A 26,551-nucleotide genomic window follows, 5' to 3' on the forward strand; every position below is an offset into this window, starting at 1 on the left:
TCTAGTGCTGCTCTAGGGAATTGAGCCAGAAAACATGAGAAATACAAAAACTTTTCTATAGCTAAATTGGATTTATATTACAAAATAAAGCACTTTGAAACTTGAAAAGTCCACCTGGCTTTATTTTAGTGTTAAAGGCTTTAGCCAATAAGAACACCATAAAAACAAACACATATTTTCCCGTATTGTATTGCTGATTGAGACAAAATCTTCTTCCGAATATGAGCTAAGCTCTACTTACAGGAGGTTACTGGGTTTATCTGTTTCACCTACCGCAGCTGTGGCATATTGTTTGGAAGAAGTTAACATTATCTAAAAAACAGATATTCTAACTTATAAAAGCTGAATAAACTCCTGTGTCCTTCCTTACATCAGACTAGACTGCAGGAGTAGAAGGGCCTCCTTATATGATACAACAATATAATTTACACATTGATTTAAATATAAAAATGCATTTTCATAGTTTTACACAAAATAAATAAATATATATAGAAATATATACATAAATACACAAAAAAACATACACTTTCATTAAAGGGGCACAATCTCAAGGATCAAATTCAGGAGGAATAATTTTAAGAGTTTTTTAGTTTTAATCCCTCCTAGGAGTATGCACATCAGTCCACCTGATATTCAGCTTTTGTAATACTACAATGCCCATCAACCTTATTCAGCTATCAAGCTATAACCCCAGATTGTCAGACAGATTTAGCATTTCTAACCATGTTAAACTAATGTATCTAAAGCAATGACAATTATAGTTCATTTAAAATGTGCTTACAAAGTGAGAAATGTAGTAAATGGTGCTACAACAAATCTGATGAACAAATAGTGTAAAATGCTGTGGATTATTAGTATACTATTGAAATATAATGCAAGAAACAGCACAAAACAACACAGAAGCTTTTGATTTGTTTGTTTTTTTTTGGAAAAAATTCATTACTAACCCCTCTGTATTTTTAGAAAACTACATTCAATTACAGATGCCACATTCTTTGGAAAAAATAGCATGTTAGGTCTGTTGCACTTCTTTCCTATTAATAGCACTGACAAATCATTTTTAGCAACTGAACCAATAATTTACACTTAATCATAGACATGAGCACTTAATCATAGGCATATGCCCATGATTAAATGCAACATAGTGTGGAATGTGTATATTTGACTATATGTACCTTACATAATGGGAATAAAACTACTTTATGCTTTTACGGTGCTTTTTTTCCCTATAGTCATTATTGTCTTGACTAATGGCAGACCATGTGCCGTTAGACTGATTTGGCCAAAGCTCATTCTTTCAGTAAGTAGCCAAAGCATTTGGAGGATCTCTTGCACTGAAGCTCTCTTGTGGAGTCACTTGTTTCATGATTACATATGGCCATGAGATGCCAAACTAAGGGCTTTTGACTCTGAACTCCAAGTTGATTTGGAATGTAATTTTCACATCTACGGAGTAGATTAAATGAATTTCTCTCTAATAATAATAATAATAATAATAATAATAATAAAGGTATGGGATCCATGATCCGGAAACCCGTTACCCAAAAAGCTTTGAATTACAGATAGGGTATCAAATAATTCAAATTCTTTAAAAACATTTCCCTTTTCTCTCCAATAATAAAACATGATACCAACTAAGATATTATTAATCCATATCGGTAGCAGAACAATCCTATTGGGCTTATTTGATGTTTAAATGTTTTTTTGGTAGAAAAGTGGGTGAATCCTTCTAATCTCCCATTTTGATAGATCTGCCCATTAAACTATTGTGTTCCAAACAAAGGAAAGACCCCTTATATAGAAAACTCAAAGTCCCGAGCATTCTGAATGATAGGTTCCATACCTGTACTTATGCATGTTTTATTTTATCGTCAATGTTTTGTTTGTTTATTTTTAGGCAGCTCTAATGCAACCAAATATAAGTATATTTTTATCAGTTTCCATTTACTAATGCATGATCTTTACATTTAGGGGCCTATTTATAATCGCTCAAGCTATTTATAATTGCTCGAGCTATCGTACATTTATAAATGTATAATCATTGGTAATAATGATTGGTAATCAGTTCAGCTAATCGCATACACGCTGCAATTGCAGATATTATAACTTAACATTTGTCTCTGCAAGAATGTACAATATAAGAAGTTTAACCTGTTAAAATTATATTTTTATTTTAATATCAGGTGTAGAATGGAGGAAGCATGGAACCTGATGAAGGATTTAATGGTGATGTGGAAATAAAAATATGGTTTAGTAGCTGTGAGACAGCTTGTGAGTTTTGGAGTGTGAGTAATGAATTATGGATTCTGATTGTGGTATGTAAGGGGAAGCAGCTTGAGAAACAATGCCACAATAAATAGGGGTATGGTGTGAAAAAATGATCTACTTAAGAATGATAAACTGGTGTTATTTCTCTCACATTCATACCTTAGAACACAGGTGTAGAGTCCACCGTCTTGCACTTCTGCTGTATGAATCCATATAGAATCATCATCCTTGCTCATTCTAACAACAGAAAATATGATTGGTTCTTCCAGATCTCCTTTGGTTTTATACCACATAAGCCTGAGACCAGCACTCTGAGCCATGCTATAATTAGTCCTGATGTAACTGTAGAAGAGGGCACATTTCACTCTCACAGGTTCACCTGCCAATCCCATGTATTTCTTTAAGTCCACTGACCAGTCAATGCAGCCGTCCACTAAAAGAAGAAAAAAAAATAAAAGGAAAGTTTAATTTATAAAAAGGCTGTGCTTTTAACAGAACATGGAAGACAGTTTTTTCTTTTAATAACAATGTGGACACATTTTCACAGCACTTTACAGAGATTATACATCATTGACATCAGTCCCTGTCACAGTGGAGCTTATATTTTAAGGTCCCTATCACAGTCACATACACAAAGTATGGTCAGTTTACCGAAAAGCCAATTATCTTGCCTGTATGTTTTTGGAGTACCAGAGTACCCAGAGGTAACCCACACAAACATGGGGGAACAAACAAATTCCTTACTGGTAGTGCCCTGCCTGGGATTCTCAGCTAAAGCACCACAAAGCAAACACTGGCCTAAAACCATGAAATTAAATGAGCAGTTGATCTTGGGTTCCTGGACAAGCACTAATAATAAACAGTTTACTTAAAAGGGCTTGCTTACACCAGAAGGGTTAAATTTTCATAGTGTGTTTACAGCACAATTACACTATTACAGCATTAAAACGCGAGTTTGAATCCCGAATGGGAAAAATTCAGATTAGATACGATAATTTCTGAAGATTGCAAATATCACGAAAATGCTTACGAAAAAAATTGTATTAGTTATGATAATATCATATTGGCGATCCGAAAGTAATGAAATTTTCGTACCAAATGATTGTAAACAGCGGCAGAACCTTTCCGAATTTTTCGTGCTAGCATACGAAAAAGTCACACGGGCATACGAAAAGGTCGCGCAAGTGCCAAAAAAACGGCGGAAATACGCTTGGAGCGTTTGCATGAACGCTCCAAGCGTTCGTGTCCTAATAAATCTTCCCCTAAGTATGGCTTCTTCTGTTTTTAATGCATTTCATTAACAATTTCACAGGATACATGTATGGCACATCTCTGGATTTTATATCAATAGTTTAGCTTATAAACACGGGTAACCTCAAAATAACATGAGTTAATGAATATATGTGGCATGATCGCCACATGTGGTATGTTCGCATTTAACAAACTATACCCTTTTATGTGAACATAATGTCAATAATTAGTCCCACACACTAAGAACTAGTTACATGTTATTATTGTACTGTATTTATATTTAAATGCTTTATTTAGAATCTCTGCATGTTTATCACATAGATCATCAGTGGTGTCCACGTATGCTAAAGAAAAAACCTTATCTAATAGGAGGTTGAGTGATTCTATTTCAGACAATCAACCACGTCACAAGATAAGCATCCAGTTACAGGAATCAAATGGAAAGTGTCTCTTGATAAAACACCGCACATAAACCCCTAATTGCCTATAAAATACCAAGCATTAGATTCCTAGCTTGTCTATCTGAGGATTTTTGAAGACGAGCATTGAAGAAATGTATCATGTATTGGTAAAGACCATGTCTTAGCATTGTTTTAATGATCTTCCAAGATAACAGCTAAGCATTATTCAGGATCAGAAGCTTGAAGAAGATAATTAAGGGTTGACTTTCATCTCTTTTTACCTATTTTATGTGACAAAGGCTTATAATGTAGTAATATTTTCCCTTTCCCTGATAAGAAATCCCCTATAGTATATAAAGTAAGCTCACTTTTATGGATTGGTTTAAGAGACCACAGGGTTACCTGCAATGACTTATCAAAAATGTTTATCACTAGAGGGCTTGTTAAAAATTGAGTGACAAGGTGGATAAGGGATTGAACAAGAATTAAGTACAGGAATCCATTGATCCTCCATTTTAAACAAGCCTTATAGTGATAAACTCTAGCAGTGCCAATAGCAAGGAGGCATGTATGTGTACAAGCTGGCATACTGTTTCTTCCAAAGCAAAATATGGTACTAAAAATCACATTTTTAAAAATTATAGGATCCTTGCTTCAATTTAAAAGTAGACATTTCCAATTAAATTCGCAAAAAAAACCCACAATAGAACTGGGAGAGGTTTATCTGTTAAGTGATTGGGGTGTTAAAAGCCTAGTGTAACGCACACTACCCCTGCATTATCATTCACAGGAGTACAAATGTAGAAATTAAGTTTGGACTACTGAGCTCAGATGTGTTTAAATACTTGTATGCAAATTGTGTTAGGATTTTGTGGCATATTTGGCTGAATCTGTTGTGAAGCATTTGACATCTGACCAAATCCTAAAATTATGGATACTCTGCATGTGTAGTCAGGCCCGGATTTGTGGCGAGGCCACAAAGGCCCGGGCCTAGGGCGGCAAACATTTAGGGGCGGCATGCCGCCCCGCCGCACCGAAGTTCTGCTCCCATACGGAGCAGCGGGGACCTCTCCCCGCTGCTCCGTATGTGTTCATATCGGCGCCCGCAAAAATGCGCATGCGTGCGCTGGGGGGGGGGTGAGTTGCGCATGCGTGCTCTGGGCGAGTTGCGCATGCGCGGGGGGCGGCTGCGTTGGGTGGCCTCCGGGCGCTCGGATTTTAAATCCGGCGCTGTGTGTAGTAATAGAAAAATAGCAAGGGGTCTTAGTAAATTACATTTTTGCTTCTCTTGCATGCTTATACTAATAATATTTGACATTTAAATGTGCTGGCTGTTATAAGATACCAGTAATAACATGACAAGCATTAATCATACAACCGATACTATTATTATTTTTGAATTGCGTGGTCGAAATAATCTATTTCACAGTTCTGATGCAGCATTAATGAATGCAAAATTCTGTATTTAAAAATACAAACTACTGATTGGCTGCAAAGCTTTAAATAATAAATGCTTTATAAATAATCTAAACTGTATCTTTTGCAGGTGCATAAGTACATACTGTATAATGACCTAAAAATTTTAAATAAAGATATGGACATCATTTTTTCTTTTGCATGCAAAGCTGATTAATATTATAGCAAATTCTAAACTATTGTCCTCAGGGAGTACCGAAGGGCCAATACTGTAAAGGCTATGCCAGTTTAGCATTTTGACTGACACTTTTGCTATAGTGGGAATATCCAGAGGCAACTCAAAGATTTCCAGAGGGGGGGTTAAAAATAAACATGCTTTAGGATATATAGTTTTCCATAGACAGCTTTAATTAAAAAAAAAAAATTAAATGTTGTACCCGAAAGGCATATCATATGCCTGTGCATAGATATTTTTGTAATTCCTTTACTAACAAAACAGAAAAAGCAGCTCATTCCAGACACCTCCTCCATCTCCTACTCATAAGATACATTAAGACACCATGCTTAATGGAAACATCTTCTTTGACAGATGTTCTTATACCAGTCCTCAGGAGAATCCTTCATCGGTTTATGCCATTCATGATAATATCACTTGATCACATCTGGATTAACTGACTAAATGTGGCAGAAGCAGCTGTACCGCATGAAGCACTGCAATGCTAGAGGGTTGTACAACTACAGACCTTCTTAAGTTCTCTCTAGTTATGTAAACTTTTGAAACTCAAAACACTGACTTAAATTACATGTATGATATTTAAAAACAATTAGAAACAATAAGTAAAAACGATTGTGTCAAGAACTGTCACACAATAGGTCGGGGTGTAATATTAAAAAAGAATGCTAATATTTGGAAAAGTAATATATGTAATTTTATTAAAAGACAGCAAACAATATTTTTGTTTCTGCATAGAGAAGTGTCAATTAACCGGTTAAAGATAACTTATTCTTACTGTTTTCCCCTCTCTTCAAAAAGCAGCAATTCAGTCATGCTCTATGGATAAGAATCTATCTTTATAACAAAGAATTTATACCTATAGGATAATATCAGGCAGTCCTAAGTTGCTGAAAAAGGCAGTGCTCAAGTCACTAAAAATGCCCCCAAAGACTAGGTTAAAGTGATTTTGTTTAGAGAAGAATATTCAATGCATCTTGACCGATCTGACATCAGCTTACCATAAATCATCAATTGTTTTCAACCTCCTTATGTTACTGTCAGTGGGCACATGCAGGTTCAGTAGCCAGACAGATCTTCAGCGGAAATATTGTGCTTTATTTTTTATCACATGTAGAAAAAAAAACAGTTTTTGCAATGGTGCAATACAAACTTTTACCATCAGGGAGTCAACAATAACCCTGCATACAAACTCCAGGAACTCTAGAACTGCCTCTTACAAAGGCTTAACACAGACTCCCAAAATAAACCAGTCTGCAGCTTTTAAAGCCTCCAAACTGCTCTATGCTGCCCCCGGTGGTCAGCATCTACTCTATAAATATTCATTCAGAGAGGCAGCCCACCCCTTTAGGAAGTGGCTTCTCTGAGAGCTCCAGGTAAGTGCTTTATTAAACTTTACTTTATACATGCAATTGCAATGTTCTGTATAGAAACAAAGTAGTTTTATGCACACACTTTTATATACACTTGTGGCAAACATAGCTTTCTATAAGCAGTTGTTTCAGCACCATTTAAAACATAAATCCAGCACAGCTGAGGCACATGCTTCAAATAAAGTAGGCCTCAGTTTGTTAACCAAAGCTAATGCTGTTTCCACTTTTAACACATATATACCACATATACATATACACAGATTATACACATAGCTATTTACACACTGAAATACTTAATTATGAGTTACTGGACAGTAAAATTAACATTTAAAGACAAACAAACTTTTTTAGCTAAATTCACTCCATCACAGTTACAAATGTACACTAGCCCTTAAGATTGTAAGCTCTTGCGAGCAGGGCCCTTTTTCCTATATTTTACACTGTAACCCTTGTTTCTTAAATATTTAACTGATTATTATAAATTAATGTAAAGAGTTGCATAACTTCCTGGCACTATATAAATGAATGATGATGATAATGAAATATGAAAAGCAAGTAAACTCTGTTGCAGTTGTCATATACTGTATGTCAATTTATAAAAACTAAAAATGTAGTACAGGTATGGGATCCATTATCTTTAAAACCTCATTGTCCAGAATGCTTTAAATTAAGGGAAGGCCATCTCCCATAGACTCAGTTTTAATCATATAATTACATTTTTTACAAATTATTTCCCTTTTTCTGTTATAGTAAAACAGCAACGTGTACTTGATCCTAACAAAAATATAATTAACCCCTATTGGAAGAAAAACTCTAATTGGGTTTACCGTTTGATAAGTCTTCTAAAAATCCCATACGTAATAGAAAGTGGGTGTATTTTTCTATGGTGAACTCTCAATCTCACATTTTGATAAATCTGCCCCTTATAGTATGGTGGTGCAAATTATGGAAAGATTTCTTATTTGGAAAACCCCAGGACCGGGTAACAGGTCCCATACCTGTATACCGAATTAGAACTGTACACAGAAATAGTACGATTAAGGACACTTCATGCAAATTCTCTGCCCATCAAATAGTTAAAAGGTATAAGATGTACTATAACTTGGCTTCATAAAATATTCTGTATTTATAAGCGTGTTCAGGACTACTGGGAACCATCAGTAAAATTTACTTTGCTATAATTACATGCTTGATCATTAAACTGGTACATCATTTTTAAACGTTAATAATGTATAGGGCATAAAGTTTCCTGCAGTAATGGCATGCACCTCCTGGCCATTTGCTTGAATTACAGCGCTTGTGATTGCAAAGGTAAATATATGATGACAAAGGAAATAACATCAAACACAGGCATGTTCTAATTAACTTTAAAGGGAAAAATCCTTTAACTTAAAAGCAAAAATACTTTGTTACACACTTTCTAGAGGCCGAGTCAGTTACTTTGGTTTCAATGTAGACTTAAAGTATGACAGCTCAATTCCTACAAGTCATAACATTTCCTTGTACCATGGCAACATAAGTAGTCACGATTATAAGAGACTGACTTGATGGACCAGTGCTTCTAAGATTCTGAATTACCACATTCCTGTGAAATGTATCTACTTTGTCAAAAACACTTCTTGAGACAAATACACTCAACATGAAATGCTACTTTGCTTTCTTTGACCTTGACTGGAGAAAGTTGATTTATAATTCATATGTCCTTTAGGCTACAGGAAGGCAGAGATCCTTGATAAAGAGACATTGAATCCTGATCTCATCCATCAACCTTTAATGACCTTGTGGGCTCAAAGAGGTTGATCCAGATATCAAATAATATTAAACTAAGTTGTTTAGTAGAGCTGAGCAGCATGAACCTAAGTGAATCAATACACTGACAAAATACTACACGATTTACATGGAGGATTCAGTTATTAACTACATGCAAACCATACTGAGAAGTCAGCATTTTCAGTCAGAATTTCAGAGAAATCTAATGCGGGGAAAATCACACTTTTCCAGTATATATTTGTTTTATGCAAGCCAGAAATGGGTAATTAGAATCAAGACAGGTGCTGCACCCTCTATTATTAGCCAAACAGTTTTTTTTATAAGAAGGGGGCTATTCAAAATGTACTTTTTCAAAAAATTCAACTTTATTAAATCATTAACATTTCTGTCCTCTAAACCCTCATATACTAGTGATTATGAACAAAGTGGAGCCTAAAGGGCAAAACTGGCTAATGCATTATTTGAAGAAGAGGGGTGATAGGACAAAGTAAGCAACTAGAATCACTAGGGGGTGTCTAACAGCTTTAATCACCCATTGGTGATTCTACTTTTCCTCCTTTGTATCTTGGAAAGTTGATTAGAATTACATTATCTTTCCTTATGCAAATAGTTTTTAGGGTGTAAAATGAGAAAAAGTGTTCAACAGGTTAAATCTGACATTAACCATTATATCCCATGGGTTAAAAAAAAGTGTAAACTATCTCCAAATCAGTAGTTCCAATTAGCATAATAAAACTAGTGCAGCACTTAAACACAGCAAATGCAACCGCACAGATGATGAATGGTATATATGGAACATTAAAATATAGGTCTTTAGAGTATGACCAGTAGACCACAACCAGTTGCATCAGAGCACCTATTATTCAGTCATATATTGGCTGGTAGATACAGCAGTCTCTGAGTAGACAAGTTGCTTTCTTCTGGCAGTGATGCTATGGCAGTAAATCAGATCCCAATGGGTTAACATTGCTAAAAGTAAATATGGACAATTTGGTTCTGGGGTGCCAGGTCCCACTGCTGGTACTAAAGTTAGTGTAAGGGGAAGAGAGGCAGCTAGGCAAGGACGTGAGTACAGTTATACCTTAGGTGGCATAATGATACTAAATACATATTTATAATTATGTACAGTATAGACATACTGTATACACAGTACATGGTTTGAAGCAATTTTATAAAGCAATAGTGTTGAAAATCCTGTTTATTTAATGATTTGAGGATGTAACTTGAAGCGTTTGCAATATTTAACTTTTAACCTCCTGGTTAGATTTTGATAGCCACTTAACTTTACTCCCTCAGGCTATGCCTTAGAAAGCAGGTCTCTCTTACATGACTTTGCACTTAAGTAATCGGGCTGATTCTGCTGAAGATAAACAGTTCACACCAGGGTACCAGGTTAGGTCCTCTGACAGAAAATAAGCACATTTAGCCTATCTTTCTCTAAATTTGCCATTAACTGGCTGGCGCATGGCTCATATAGTGCTATTTTTTCTACATGCATGCAGAACACCGGTAAGGCTATTGCCAGAATGTTATTACACACAATGCTCAGGCTGACAGCAGTTTACCAAGAGAGATTGGTCTGTTTACTAAAGTAATTTCCTTGGTGTTTCAGGGGGTAAGCTGTCCTCACCTGTGATATCACATGATAAAGGGAGATCCATCCCATGATACCGTGCCTTGTGTGTTCCATTTACTTTAACAAATGGGGTCATCCTGCTTAGTTAACTGTGCATTAGTTTGTCTCAGCACTCTTTCAGAATGTACTGCTCTTCGGTGTAGCCTTGTTAACAGCAGATCAGAGAATCCTATACTAGAAATAGTACAGCCAGTATGTACCCTTTTGATAAATCATTTAAAATATTATGGGCAAAGATGGCATTGGCTTAACCCAGTATTGATAATCCTTAGTTACCCACAATATTGAGAATTGATATTGAAGTAGTTGTCAGTACAAACTGTGAAGAAAAAAGTCTGACCCAATTGTTTTACCAACAATATGGATTCATGCAGCTTCGTTAGGTTAAAGAACAAGGGACTGTTGGTTTTTTACAGAGTAAAAGAAAATCACATTAGAATTAGAATTATTTGCTTAAAATTTAATCTATGGGAGTTGCCCTTTCCATAATTCAGAGTTTTTCAGCCACTACTTGCTTGCTAGACTACATTGGTTAGGTTAAAGTACAAGGTACTGTTGGATTTTTAGAGTAAAAGAAAATCACATTAGAATTATTTGCTTAAAATGGAATCTATGGGAGTTGCCCTTTCCATAATTCAGAGTTTTTCAAGCACTACTTGCTTGCTAGACTACACTGGATTCTAGCAACAAATAGCTGCTCGAATTCCTGCTGAATACAAATCTCAATAATGCAAAAACCACAAAAGATTAAAAATTAAGCATAATTGCATTATTTTAAAATATCACTGTCCATATTAAAGGGAATTCAAAAGTGAAATACCCCTTTACCAAAAGGTTTTATTTTTTGATGCTATAGATATGGAGATCCAAATTATAGATTATAGAATGATTCCTTATCTGAAAAAACCCATCTGGATTACAGGACCCATAGCTATATATAAAGTAGTTTTTCTTTTTTTCATGGCATCTAAACAGATAGAACAAAGGGATTTTCACATGAGTTTGCCTAAAATGCTTTATTTTTATACTCACTGACCAGAAAATGTGTGCCTAAGGCTTGCTGTGACAAAAGGTTGGAATTTACAGGTGCTGTATTGATTCAGCTTCTCATTCTGAGATGGGCCAGTGGTTTAATCACAACAACTATAAAGTTGTGCAGAAATTCCATGTTATCAGCTGACTGGCTCCCTCCTGGGACCTTCCATATTGTCACCGAAGCTATTCGTGCACCACATCTGCATCTGGAGCCCAACCATAAGAGAAGGGAGAAATACGTTTGCAATATAAAACTAATCATATTTGGGTCCCCCAGGCTAAATAAACCTGTCCTGTCTTAAAAAAAAATGTAAGCATTTAAGGCTTTATGTAATAAGTTTTTCACAGAAATTTCTCCAGAATTGGAAAAGTGATCCTGGTTTGAGTAAAAAAAAATTGAAAGGAAATTCATGTGCACAAGATGAAAACTTACACTTGGCAAGCATTTAACATTTTAAAGAGTGAAGGCTTCAATTCAGACACTATGCTAAGCGACTTTCTGTTAAATAGTTTATATAATAAGTGACCAATTAAAGTATCTTACCAAACTGGAATATGTATATATCTCAATAAATATTGCCCTTCACCATTTACCTTGCGCCTCCATTTTTTGATGGATGCAGCTCTAACTGTAAAAGGGAGAAGTGTGGGAGTAAAAGGCAGAACTTTATCCATTAATTGGCTGATATGACATAACACGTATGTGTGCCAAGAGGCGACCATTTCTTTTTTAAATTTTCTATTTAGGATTACCCAATCGCACATACTACTTAAAACAGTGCTATCCAACTTCTGCGGTGCCGAGGGCCGGAATATCTCTCTCATAAATGGTGGAGGGCTGCTAATGGAAGCCAGTTTTGACCACTCCCCCTTTAAACCACACCCATTTTATCACTATGGTGGTAGTGCAGCAAAAACCCAAATGCTTCGTCCGCACTCACACCATCATTCATATGTGAAAGAATTATATTATGTCATATTAAGACGTACCCTTAAATCCATATGCCTCCTCCTCCCCTGTGGATAGCACAGCAAAAAGTCACGCAAGCGGCGAAAAAGTACCGATCGAACGAATGCTTGGAGCGTTCGTGGATAAGTAAATGTGCCCCTAAAAGTGTGCTTCTTTTTTCTTCTTTTTTAAGTCCCTGTGTGTGCGGTACTACTAAAAATATATATTTTTATGAAAATGGTTGATTTAGATGAAGCAGGGTTTTACAGATGAACAGTTTTATATGATATATTTTTATACAGACCTACATTATTCAAGGTATAATTTCCCTTTAAGTGAAGAATCATTGCCTTTAGGCTGTAAGAATATACCTGTGGAACTGTGGACAGGAGGGTATGGTAACTCATGCTGCTCTTTAGGCACAACACTGCTACATGCCCTTCTATCAATCATGCCATTGGTTGTAAAGGGACTCCAAGCTGAACTAGAAGTCTCTCACACAGTTTTAAGACTTCTTGGGCACCAGTGACTTTCAGACTAATGTCCAACAGAGATTTAGTCACCCACGATAGATCTCTGCTACTGTCGGTGACTACGGCGCCACCTCAGGGGTGCTAGCTGACTGAGGCGACCAAGTTGATGCTGTATTGCTAGTGCAGAGTGCGCAATAGCAAGAGCAATATCGCTCTCTGCACTATAAGACAAGAAATTATAATTTAAAAATCGGAATTTCGTCTCTAAACTTACCAAGAGCGACTTTTTAATTTCTCAACTTGCCTCAAAGCAGCAGCACCCCTGGGTGAATGATTAATTTCCACTGGCAACTAAGGGAATTGCTGGTGGAAAGGTCTATGTATCGCTTCGGCTTTCCGAAGTGGCACACAGTTGCTTACTATACTTCAAGTAAATAAGCCATATGTGTATTGATGCCTGAAACTCAGTTCACAATTTAAACAAGTGCTTGGAACGATTGTGTTGTGTTCGCAGCAAGATGACAAATACCACAATAGAAATTACATTTATAATTGTAACATATCTGACATTTATCTGATATGGACTGAAAACAATTTGACCAGATATTCAAAGTTAATGAGTCCCTTGAGTTAACCAGGAATGTGCTGTTACACAGAGCTAAATACTATCTGTAATGAATAGACCCCTAATATCAGTACTTAGTAACTGCAGACGTAACGTAAAAGAATTGAATTCCTATCAATCAGAATACAGTTTCTTTAGCTGCTGTTGCAAACCAAAATCCCAGAGAGACAAGCAGGCTGTCATGATATAATTAAAGAGAACCAAAGCACTCTAAAGACTTTCGGGGTTTTATGCGCATCTGTTAATATTAACGTATCTTTTATTAAAGCACTGCCATTTTTTAAGAATAATTAGTCCTTAAGAGAATAGCAATGGGGAAATAAAATGACAAATAACAATTTTGCTTCTAAGTTTACTCTGTTCACTCCCAACTGTTTTGTTTAAACATTATGTATTCCATTATTCCCCTTTTCTATTTGTCATGTTTAAAGGATAGATATTGGATAAATGGAAAAAAAACCCCTAATATTTTAGGCAATTATGAATAATATATGATGCTGGTTTCACTTTGGGCTAAACATTAATCATATCAGTAAAAATGGCCCCTTCACTGGAGTTCCCTATAGATCCTATCAGTTCTCTGTCGGTGTTTCAAATAAAGGGTGGGTGTGTCCTAACAGTCCCTGCCAGAAGCATCTCAGGAGGGTGATAGCCAATCACAGCCTTGCACTCACACAAGCAAAGACATTGCAATTTTTTTTACGTTACCCCCATAGCCCATGCTCTATTTTTGCATTAAAGAAAATGTTTTTCTTATTTGAAACCATCAAAAATAACATATTAGATCTAAATACCAGGTGAGCTAACTTCCATAAATCATAATTGAAAGAGCAAAGGCTAAAACACCACCAGAAACCAATTAGACCAATTAGACACAAATGTTACAGGCAAATGGAAAGCAAATAGCAACTAAACATATGTAAGAGATATTGTCTCTGTAAGGGAGACATTTCATCTATCAAACTCCTCCTTTAAATACTCTAGGCAGACAATGAGATTTTTATCCACAAAAGCTGGATAGTAATGCTTTCCCCAATAAATTCCTAATGACAAGAAAGAGGAATCCTGTATGTTGTAGTCTTTAGAACAGAAGTGGTCAATTGGCATGTGTATGCACTGTATCAGGGGTGGCAAAAACACCATTTACTATTTTTGCAGTACGAAAAAATGAACATATGAAAAATGAAAGCTGTTTTGTTGCAGCATTAATCATAATATGGCAGCTAACCAGAGTATCCCATGCCATATTTAGGTCCACTTCACTTGTGCACTGATGCCACTATTAAGCATGTATCCCAGTAATAGACCAGAACAATGTCCCAAAGTTTCGCATTTGTTGCTGCTCATATAACTAAATGTGTACAACTTTTATCCTTTAATATACTTAATTATTATCCTTTTATTACTATTATACTTAAAAAAATTTAAGTTTGCACAAATGCATTTAAATATATAAATTTATAACACCATGCTAGTTACCCATACCTTATGTCTCAGCCCTCCCTTTTAGAATTTAAGCTCTTGCGAGCAGGGCCCTGCCCCTAGTGTCTCCAATCCTCATCCAAATGTAACTGCAAACCATTTTTGTAATTTGTTTATATGTACATGTTAACTGTTCTGTCTTTTGTACCCCTCTACTCTGTAAAGCGCTGCATAAATTGATGGCTCTATATAAATAATAATTATAATATACATGCACATTTTCTTGGATGGTTGGTCATTTACTGGGATAAGTTATGTTGGACTTGGAAGGCTGACCAATCATTTCTGTGATTAATTATTTTTAGGCTGCTTCTGTGTTACAAAGAAAGTTTTAAAAAAGCTTTATAACTCCATGTGACACATAGCAAGCAGTTGTGATCTGCTACTACTTTGATTTACCTTGATGGGGCAGAAAAGCTTACATAATTTATGGCCATTCTATGGCACAATGAAAGTATTAGAAGTTATAGCTACTATAAACAGCCACATTGCTGCTCAGATCACTTGCAGATCACTAATGAGAGTTCATAATTCTTAGCAATGAGCTCAAAAATAATGTGATATGGCCATTCTACTATTTCAGATGGCTAAAACATTCACTACTTCACTAACTGCTTTGTTAATTCTCTACTACTATTTTGATGATGCTAGTGACATCAAGGTATTGGCTGGTTGCAACATAGCTTTTGATAGTCCCTTTTCACCTGGCACTGACATTACACATTTTTGTTGAGGCAAATGAATCAAGATGACAGCTGCTCACAACACTCGTGTAAATTGTCCATACACATGTTGGAAGATTCCATGTACAGACAGTCACACACACATGTTCCTATGATGTCTTTCCAGCTGGGTCTCAAGTCTGGCAAACCAGGATATGGTTCCCTCAAACAAGCCAACACAGAACAGTTTCCTTAGCTCCACTATGAAAGATAAATGATGCATTCAGTTTTATTTGAGCACAGAGAAAGAAGAAAAAACAAGAAAAGAAAATGCCCTTTAGTTTTCACTCACAATATAAAGAAGAGTGAAAAATGACAGGCAATAAAAGTGCCATCAACGTAAGAGGAAGATGCTGTTTTCACTTTGTTGCTAAGAAGTCAATTGTATATGAAGTTAAACAGTCACTTTTCTAGCAATAGGCGCATGTCTCTGCTGCAAAGGTTAAACTCTGATCTAATTTTATACTGATTGCAAACTCATTTGTTGAAAAATCCTTAGACTGAAAATAACTTTGACCAACATTTGTCAAAAGAACATTGTTTAAATTGACACTTTCAAAACAACTATGCAAATGTGACATTTTCATGTTCTATTGTACTTCTTTTGTAGCACCTTGAAATGAACCATATACAGATTCCTGCTAATCGTTCCTATTTGACCATGTTACTAATTACTCAAGACTTATCATACTGAGCCTTCTGGATTAAAGAAAAATACTGATAAACGGAATCATAACATACAGCTTTTAGCTTATTAAAATTACATCTTAATCTGGCAGAAAAGACAGAACACACATTATTATGGAGAAACTAAACAGGATCTGGAGACCACAATGACTATTTAGGACCTCTTCCCCCAAGCAAAATGCACCTTATATATTATTTTTAATAGTGAAGGTTAAATCTGAAATGCAATACAGAAGAATATATATTATGGTTAATTTCCAAAGTGAGTGGAAAATTGCGATGTACATTTCCTTATTAATTTGTGTGTACAAAGTGGATTGTGGTGTGTAGCATCAGTGTCCGAATCACTGTATGAAAGTCAAGACCAGTGTTAATTCCAGTGGCAGTTCGTGACCAGTATTAATTCCAGGGTTCCCTGTGTGCGCACTGGCCTGGTACTTTGGAGTTTTCATGCAACTGCGTGCAGTTCATTTTAGCAAAGTTGTATACAGTAGGTGCAGAACCTTAGTAAATAGTATCAAATTGTGCACAATTTTGTGTCCTTTTCTGCGCTTTTCACTTGTGTTCATTATATTTTCTGTTTGGCTGAACCTCTAATAACCTCTACAAGCGCAGCAACACCCTTTGCTCTGAACATCTAACGTTTTCTATTTTTGTATTCTGCCTGTTGAGTTCCGCATTTTGCAGACATTATAATATGAAATTCTAAACCATGTCTCTATCCTAAAATTATGAAAAAAGAATAAAATACTCCAGTAGCATCATCTTATTAAGAACTGGGTTTGAACATCCTTTTTACAAAATGTTATATAAATTTAATCAGTAAATGCATACATACAGAAGCATTGAAATGAATGTAACAAAATTGTACAATCAATAATCTCAGTTATCTGCTTGTAGACAGTTTAATAATAATAAGGTATTCATGAAATTAAATAATTTATACACTTTCAGCTTTTCTTGAATCCTTAAACATTAAGTATTGCCATTCCCTTGTAGTGCTCTCATACTGAGGAAGCAGGGAAAATAGACGGCTGATTTGATCAATAATTCACCATTCAGCCATATTTACAGACTCCTCTAAATATATACTCCAAGCCTGCTAAATTACCTTTGCTGGGCAAGAAGCCAAATGTCCCCATATTGCAAATGGTGTTCAAGAAATGTATTTTTGTTTTGTAAAAAAAGGCAATAGAATGTCACACAATGTCCCATTAGAGCAATCCAAATTCACCTAGTCATCTGTCTTTACTGCTCAATACCGACAGGAATATAACAGGATTAATTGTTCTTGTACAAATTCCCTGTACATCACAGCATTTTCACATTTGTTCCTCACTCCAGCAATCCTTTGTTCCCAAGTATTTACACCTTAGAAAGAACACAAATGTCTTTCTGCCTATTAGAGTAAAGACTGATTTCATTGTAAGACTCTTCTGTAATTACAAATGCTCTCAAGCAAGTTGTGGCTTGCTGTGCTATGCCAAGTGTAAGTGACATATTTGGAACATGCCTCTGTCATTAAATTATTACTATGGTTTGGTTCAATATATTTGCTTCAGAGAAAAGCAAGTACAACAGTTATTTGTGCCAATATTATATATACACTTGTATATAGTCCGTGGTACCCAAGTTCCTCCCCAGAAGAAAAGATTGAAAGGTTCCTGAGGACCACAACTGCTCAACTCAAATGATTTTCAAATGTAAGTTCCCACCACAGATGGTGGCTAATTCTCAAGTTCTGAATAATGCATATTTTTTGCAAATGACTTCTTCAAAATTAATTCTTCTATGTGCTTTGTCAAGAGAAAATAAACACATTGTAGCTTAAAGGCTAACATGTTTATATTTGGAAATTCCCCACCTTGCTTACCATATACAATTTCATTATTTATTATATTAACATTAGAATATTTAGAATAAGAGGTATCTTGAAAATGTGCAGAGAATGGCACATAAAGAGAGAATAGAGGAGGGACTGGTACATGGATATAGGGGAGTGAAAAGTGTAACCACATGCGAAAAACAGAATAGAGAATGGCAGAGAAAGGAAGGAAGGAGATATAGAAAGATGTACTGTATTGAGAGATGGAAAAAAAGAAGAAAAAAGGCAAATAGGTAAGAGGAAAATAAATAATTCTAGAGGGGGGGGAACAATTTCAAATAAATCCAATGCTAACCATACCTATAAATATGGTACATTTTTCTTTAAAGTCAGTTATATAGTTATAAATATCACTGTGTGCAACAAGCCTAGTTATCTTATGATTACCTTTCCCTTTAAGGACCCCCGGATATCCTTAAATAAGTGTATCCCACAGTACATGTTTTGATTTGATATTGCACTCTGTCGTGCACTTTCATTCCTGATAAATAATGATGAATTCACTACATATTATGGCCAAAGTTTGCCGATATATAGTATATATATATATATATATATATATATATGCCAAATAACCTTTGTAATTATTCATAAAGTAAAGTAACTAGCTCACGTATCCCTTAACACTTGTTTTAACAATCTCAAACTGCTGCTTTTACCAGCAATTTATTACGTTATTCTATTTGACATTTCATTTGCTATTCACAGTCAAAGTGACAGGCCTTGACATACTTAAACCTTAATGCCTTTATGCCTTTTGAGATGTATAAGCTGCCAGAACAGTGATCATTTTTGGTACTTTATTTATAGTTCAATTTATTCTATGCCTTAACAATTGAGTTATACTTACAAGCAATATTTGCATCTGGCCTATACTGCAGCAGTTCATAATTCAATTCATTTAGATGGGCTTTTTTATTGGTTCCTGCAAAGGGATTTGTATTGAACTTTTGCCCTTCAATGGAAAACAAGATGCTGTGCCTAAATACCTTTTTTGTTATAACAGATATATAATATTGTTAAAGGTACATAGTCATACTAAAACAGAACTTATTCTAAAATGGTCTTTTACATGTTTGTTTGCTTGGCCTAATTCTAATACAGCTATCTAGGAATTGTATATCTTGTGCAGGCAACACTTAAGTTGGTAGAAGATGACAAATAGTCCAGGTACTCTATGCTCCACCTGGTGATATGAACAAACAGATACAATGGACATAATGGCAGCACTGGGCTGGTATTGGGTACATGATGTCTGTGGCACTGGGTTGGCCATGCACACTACACAAAAGTACTACAGACCAGGTGAAAATAAAGCCAACCCTGATGATATGTTGTGACTGTTCAATTTTTGCATTCAGAGCTGCTCTGTGCTGTCAACAGTTTGGTAAATGTTTGCAAAGCTTCTTATAAATTTCCCCCCTGCACATGTTTTTCCTTTCTTCAAACTCAATAACCTTTGTCTGAATGCTGAAATTCCAATAAAAATATAAAGCAACTCACCCATGACTGATTCCTGCAAAGCTTAAAGCTGGCTCTAAAAAGTTGACCAATTTCAGTGTGTTTTAACATAATGACATTCTCGGCACATTTGCCTAGTTGATAATTAGCATGTTCGTGGCAATTCAGTGTTTCAAACATCTCAAAATTATCCTCTAGTAAAGGTTAGTGCAATTCCTTATTTGACTGATTCATATCTAATTTGCTATATTGTAGCAGTGACTTATCTCTGTGATTAGGAAAGTACCATAACATCTCCCAGTACCTATACAACATTGCTCAGCAAGAAAAAATGTCAAAGCATCAAGCAATAGCATTTTTTAAACCAAGCACTGCTAACTTGCTGCAATTTTTCTTGATTATGGGATGTTACCAAGAATCAGTCCATAGCTTAATGCAGGTTGGAAGACAATTCCTCTTCAACATTTTGAATAAGCACAGGCACAATTAAATACAGGGCTCAAAGTATCTCTTCATTCTGAATAACATAATTTTTTTCTGCTAAAATGGTTACTTCACAGAATAATTCCACTCAGCGTCTAATATGTATAACTGTAGCACCATACAGTTCAATGAAACACAAATCTAAAATGCATCAGTTTGTTTTTACTTGGAAAGCAAATGACCCTTTCAGCATTTCCTTATGGTTCCAGCTGTTAACATTTGAAGTCTGAGGTAATTTTGGTTGGAAAGATGCAAGAACAGTATTAATATTGCTACCCATGATATCAAGTACTGAAGCCGGCTTTCTCAAGGTAACACACATTCCAACAGATGGACAAGCCCTAAAAGATTCCATGGGGTTTCCTTCTGCCAATTTGACTGTCTCAAAGGAAAGCCAGCTTTACACCTGATGCATCTGTGCCCAAGGACCCCCTGCCTTTAAAATGACTTTCCTAACTGTTATTGGAAACAACAACATTAAGATAATGGGAAGAGTGACAGTTAGCAATTCACTGGGGATGCAAAATAAATGAAATCAATTAGTATCATAAATACTGGTTAAGTGTCCCGCATCTCACACATTTAAGACTTATAGTGCCAAAATATTCACTGGGAAACATTAGTGAAAAACATATATGCGTAGCTCATTCTGAACACAGCTGCAATGGTTCTCATTATGCCTGGAAAAAAAAACTATTTTGACTAGGAATGCCTATGCGATGGAGACTGAATGTGTTAACTATTTCATCTCTGTAATACCAGGAGGGGTTAAATGAGTGCAATTCAAGGAAAAAGGCAGATTCCTCTGTTGCTAAAATCTGCATAAGCAATTGCTCTGTTTGAACACACCCGTTAATAGAATGAATCATTTTAAGGTCAGCTGTCATTCCTTTAAAATTAGTCCCTAAACAGATCATACAGCAGATGGAAAAGGCCAATCTGACATGACTCTTTGGCTTAATTATAGCAATACTAAGGCAACATATGGACTTTGCAAGCGCTGCCAACAGTACTCTGAGTACAGTCTCATTCAATATCACAGCTTTGTATCTTTTGTCTTCACACTCCATTTTGTTGATCATTTTATCTCAAAACACTAAATCTTTTCATGCAAATGCATCTACATTTCCAGGAACTCTAGATGCCAAGATAGTTAGCAACCTTTAGCAGGAAGACACTAATCTTTTTAAAAGCACTAAATTATTTTCAACATAAATAGAAGGCATAATGATTTTTCACTGTTTTATAAATGTGTTAGTAGCAAAGGATGTGTGTTTAAATTGGCTGCTAAGTACCACATTGTTAAATAAATACATTGGGTCTAAGTCATCAAATAAAGTAACATTATAAGTACATTGTAACCCATTTTAATATTTATTTGCAATGATAAGATAAGAGATGGCTGTAAAATAATAAATATCTTTTACTCAGGGCTATGCATTTTTTTAGCATATAATATAAATCCATAACAGATGATATTGTCAAGACTGCTGTTTCCTAGGTACAGGTATGGGATCTCTTATCCAGAAATCCAATATCTAAAAAGCTCCCACAGAGTCTATTTTAAAGAAGGAAAGGCTAAGTCACTTGGCAGTGCCAAAATGTTAGGCACCCCCAAGTGACTTTAATCCCTTACATTTTACCCTGGGCTGGTGCCCCTGTTAGGAGAGAACCGCACCAACCGCCCAGGGTAGCTGCAGCGAGGATTTCCTCTTGCTTCGCGATTGCCCATGCGCAATAGAGTGAAAAGCTGAATTTTAACAAAAGTCTGCTTTTCACTCTACTGCGCATGCTCCGGCCCAGGGATTCTGTAGACAGAAGAAATAAGGAAGAGGAAATACTCGCTACAGCTACCCCGGGCTGGTGCTGTTTTCTCACCAGCCCGGGGTAAAACATTTTGGCACCCCCAAGTGACTTAGCCTTTCCTTCTCCTTTAAAAAATAATTTGCATTACAAATTATTTTCTTTTTCTCTAATAAAACATACTTTGTACTTGATGGTAACTAAGCTGATTGAATCCATATTGGTGGCAAAATAATCCTACAGTGTTTATTTATTGTTTGAATGTTTATTAGTGTTAAGGTATAATTATCCAAATTATGGAAAACTCCTTTATGAAAAGCCAGTTATCCATAAAAACCCCAAGTCCCAACCATTCCAGACAATAGATCTCTTACATATAAATAATTTCCTCAAGATAGTGAGTTGCATTAGAGTCAACTATTTAAAGGGATGATTTTTATGGTTTACTTTTTATTTCTAAATTACATTGTTTACATAGCAAATAATTCACTCTACAATTTAAAATTTTATTTTTGAGCCAACAATTGAATTTTTTTTTAGTTGTAATATTGTTGTCTAGGCAGCCATCTCAGTGCATTGTGCCTGATTCTGAGCTTTCAGAAAGAGCCAGTGCTACACATTAGAGCTGCTTTCAGATAATCTATTGTTTCTCCTACCCCCATGTAACTGGAGGAGTCCCAAACCAGACTTGGATTTCTTACTATTGAGTGCTATTCTGATATCTACTGGGAGCTGCTATCTTGTTACCCTCCTATTGTTCTGCTGATCGGCTGCTGGGAGGGAATGGGAGGGGGGTGATATCACTCCAACTTGCAGTTGAACATTAAGGTGTAACTAAAATGTATCAGATCACTAGTCACACGGCTGTGGCACCCTGGGAAATAAAGAATATGGCTTGCCATATGTGAACTTTTAAAACGAAATATAAATAATCTGTATTTTTAAAAAACAAATGTCAATGCATGATTCTGCCGGAGAAGCTCTATTAACTGAAAAAAACATATTTCCCATGACAGTATTCCTTTAAGGTCACAAGCTGGAGACCTTGATCTATATTAGTGGGTTATTTTTATAATTACTACAGATACATTTGGTAGTAATTACAAATTTAAGCAATTAATATAGGTCAAATTCTACAAATACATATAATAAAACAATATCTTTCTGTGCTAAGACTTCATAATTTGTCAGCATGTCAATTGAATTATTTTAAAAGTGCCCAGGCTTTCCAGGGGTTCAGTAAGTCAGCCCCCTAAAATAATCGTTAAATTGATTATAAATGATTGGTTTTGAATTCATCTGATTCATTCAATTTTTTTTATTTGCAATTGTAAATCCGAAATACTTTCTTTTCTGTTGCAAAAATGTTCACACCAAACAGAACACCTACCAATCTAATTTACTCCAGTTAGCAAAAAATAATCTTTCCTCCAAAAGAATTGATATGTTAAAGGAGAAGAAGAGGTAAAAACTAAGTAAGCTTTATCAGAAAGGTCTATGTAAATACAGCCATAAGAACTTGCAGAAAAGCTGCACTGAATCCTCTTTTTCCTCTTGTTTTTTGTAAACATGTTCTTCGGTATCAGACTTCCCCTCTCAAAAAATCCTTCATTCCCAGGGCCAGAGTCTGCACAGCTTTGTCTTCTCTCCCCTCTCCTGCTCACCTTTCTCATAAGAATGCATAAGAACTCATTCCCCCTCGCTTAGCAATGTGTGATCTGAGCTACCAATGGCCAGAGCTGCAAGCAGGAAGATACTTAAAATGGCAGCTGCTGTCTTAAACAAATGGAGTGAGCTTCTAGGGCTCTTTACTCAGGTATTGTAATGCTTTCTGCACAATAAATATAGTGTTTAATGTGGCAGATCTATTGGCAGTAAAATGCCAATATGACTTTCCTTCTCCTTTAATCATCATATTACGGTGTTCAAGGCTCCGTCATGAAATAATGTGTTCATTTTGCATACTAGACCAAATCAGGATGATTTTAATCAATTTAATGACTAGGAAACAAGCTGTATTATAACCACCGCCTTCTTTTAGTAGTGTTTTATTGATTAATTGATTGTACTGTATTAACAGTGGGGATAGTGATACAGAAATTAAGCCTTTTCCCACAATTCATACATAAGCATGGAAATTCAGGCTATTTCTTTTTACTCTATATGAGAGTCTTAGGGGGCTGATTTACTAATCCACGAACGGTCCGAAGGCGTCCGAATTCATTTTTTCGCAATGATCGGTATTTTGCGATTTTTTCGTAAATTTTTGTTACGACTGTTTCGGAAAATGTCGCAACTTTTTCGTAGCGTTACGACTTGCACGAATTGTCGCGACTTTTTCGTAGCCTTCACACAGAGTACAAAAGTTTCGGATTCATTCAAGCTTCAGTATGGTGACTTTTCTTGGGCCAGGTTGGAGCTGCAGAGTGCCATTGAGTCCTATGGGAGACTTTCCTTGGCCCAGGTTGGAGCTGCAGAGTGCCATTGAGCCCTATGGGAGACTTTCCTTGGGCCAGGTTGGAGCTGCAGAGTGCCATTGAGTCCTATGGGAGGCTTCCAAAATCATGCTAAGTCTGAAAGTTTTGCCTGCAGTTTACGAGCGGTCAATACGAAAAAGTCGCAACAAGATACGAGCAAATCGTAACTGCTATGAAAAAGTTACTGGTTACGAAAAAGTCGCGACAATTTACTAAAAGTCGTAACGGCGACGAAAAAATCGCAAAAAATACGAAAGAGTCGCAAAATATTTGTTTTCCAATTGGAATTTTTCCCATTCGGATTCGTGGGTTAGTAAATCAGCCCCTTAGTCTTGAGGCTCTTTAATAGCTACGGTCTGAGACAGATTTCCTCTTATTGAAGTAAAACCAAAGAAATTTCAGATGAGAAATGCAGACCCAATATCTGTATTGGATTAATGTGGTACACTCATTTTCTTACCTAGTTTAAAACAACATATTATCTAACACATGTAGACATTTCTATTAATTTTTACTAATTTTATACTAACATCCTCAAGTTTTTCAGCATTTTGACACAGCTTGATCTTTCATGACATTAAGGGACAGATTTATCAAAGTGTGACTTTAGAGCTCACCACAGAAAAATGCACCCACTTTCTATTCATTTATATGGAATTTTTTTTTAGAATTGTACTTATCAATGGGTGAAAGTTAAATATGATAAATATATGCTTCTAAAAAATTATAAATTAATAGAAAGTGGGTGCATTTATCTGTGGCGAGCTCTAATCTTATTTCATATATTTGCCCCAATTGTATTTAGTAGTTTTCAGTCTACAAACAGCAAGAAACATGCATCACTAGTATTTCAACTCTAAAATATAAATTTATATACAGGCAGGTATGGGACCCGTTATCCAGAAACCTGTTATCCAGAAAGCTCCGAATTACGGAAAGCCTTTCTCCCATAGACTCCATCTATTCAAATAATTCAGATTTTTTATATTCTGATTTTATAATAAAACAGTACCTTGTATTTGATCCATACTAACATATAATTAATCCCTATTGGATGCAAAACAATCTTATTCAGTTTAATTAAGATTTTATTTTTAGCAGACTTAAGGTATGGAGATCCAAATTATGGAAAGACCACTTATCTGGAATACCCTTTGTTCTGAGCATTCTGGATAATATCCACAAAAGGACTAGCAACACCGGGATTTTTAAGTGAAAAACCAAATGTGTATTTAGTACATTATTATTATTATATATAATTTATTCATTAAACATATTTTATGGGTTACATAACTGAATGTGTCTTTAAAAATCAGGAACATATATTTTTCTATTTTATGCACTTTTCTGCTACAAAAATACAACTTCTATTTCAAGCCACAGTATTTACATACTGATAAAAAAAGAAAAAAGCTTCAATATGACTGAAAATGAATGTTTGTGCATATATTAAATACAAGCCATTCTTTTATATTCTAAATACTGACTGAATACCATATTAACAAAAAACACAATTATCTATCAAATATACTTTTAAAAAGTGATTAATGTTTGTCCACTGAATAGTGCAGAATTTTATACTACAAATTCTCAAGTATTGGGAATCGCATTAAGCCAGCGACACTTGAAGACTTGGACACTCGAAGACCCTTAAATACAGTATGCTCTGGCACTAATTGAATAATGAAATGAAGGTTGTTAAGACAAGTACATTTTGATAACTTCTTTACTACAAATTGGAAACCATTTACATTTAAAAGCAATTTACTTCTCTTACCTCTAGGTATAAAAACTCTGTGCTGCCAGTGTTAAATAAAAATTGCAAAGCCAGCAACTCCTCAGCACCTCTGACTCAAATTGCACGTGAAAAGCATTCTGATGTTGACATGTTAATAACTACAATGAAAAGTTTATTCTTAGCCCTTTGAACGTGATGAATTTATAAACCTTTACAACAAGCAGTTGAAAAATAAATGATTCTATTTGGTGAAGTCTTAAGCAGTAAAACCAGCTGTGGATTTATACCGAGTCAAATAAAAATCAGGGGAAGAAATAGATTTTTTTTTTTGGCTGTGCAGTCAGGAGAAACAACTGCAAAAGAAGCACTGAAACCATGTACAAG

The 26,551-nt window shown here is 35.5% G+C and overlaps 1 protein-coding gene across 2 annotated transcripts in view; it reads right to left on the reverse strand.

Annotated features, from left to right (window-relative positions):
- Positions 1–26,551, reverse strand: part of il1rapl2 (interleukin 1 receptor accessory protein like 2) — a 423,225-nt gene that overhangs the window by 212,247 nt on the left and 184,427 nt on the right. Inside the window, exons 1-2 of one of the 2 annotated variants that reach the window (XM_031890541.1) lie at positions 6,570–6,758; positions 2,428–2,701 (exon numbers count right to left, since the gene is read on the reverse strand). In XM_031890541.1, coding sequence (XP_031746401.1) covers positions 2,428–2,701; positions 6,570–6,579 — 284 coding nt within the window. In that variant the 5' untranslated portion in view covers positions 6,580–6,758. Of the gene's footprint in view, positions 1–2,427; positions 2,702–6,569; positions 6,759–26,551 lie in introns of those variants that run through there. The other variant, NM_001078899.1, reaches the window with a different exon arrangement.

This window comes from Xenopus tropicalis, chromosome 8 (genome assembly GCF_000004195.4).
Source record: "Xenopus tropicalis strain Nigerian chromosome 8, UCB_Xtro_10.0, whole genome shotgun sequence".
NCBI lineage: Eukaryota > Metazoa > Chordata > Amphibia > Anura > Pipidae > Xenopus > Xenopus tropicalis.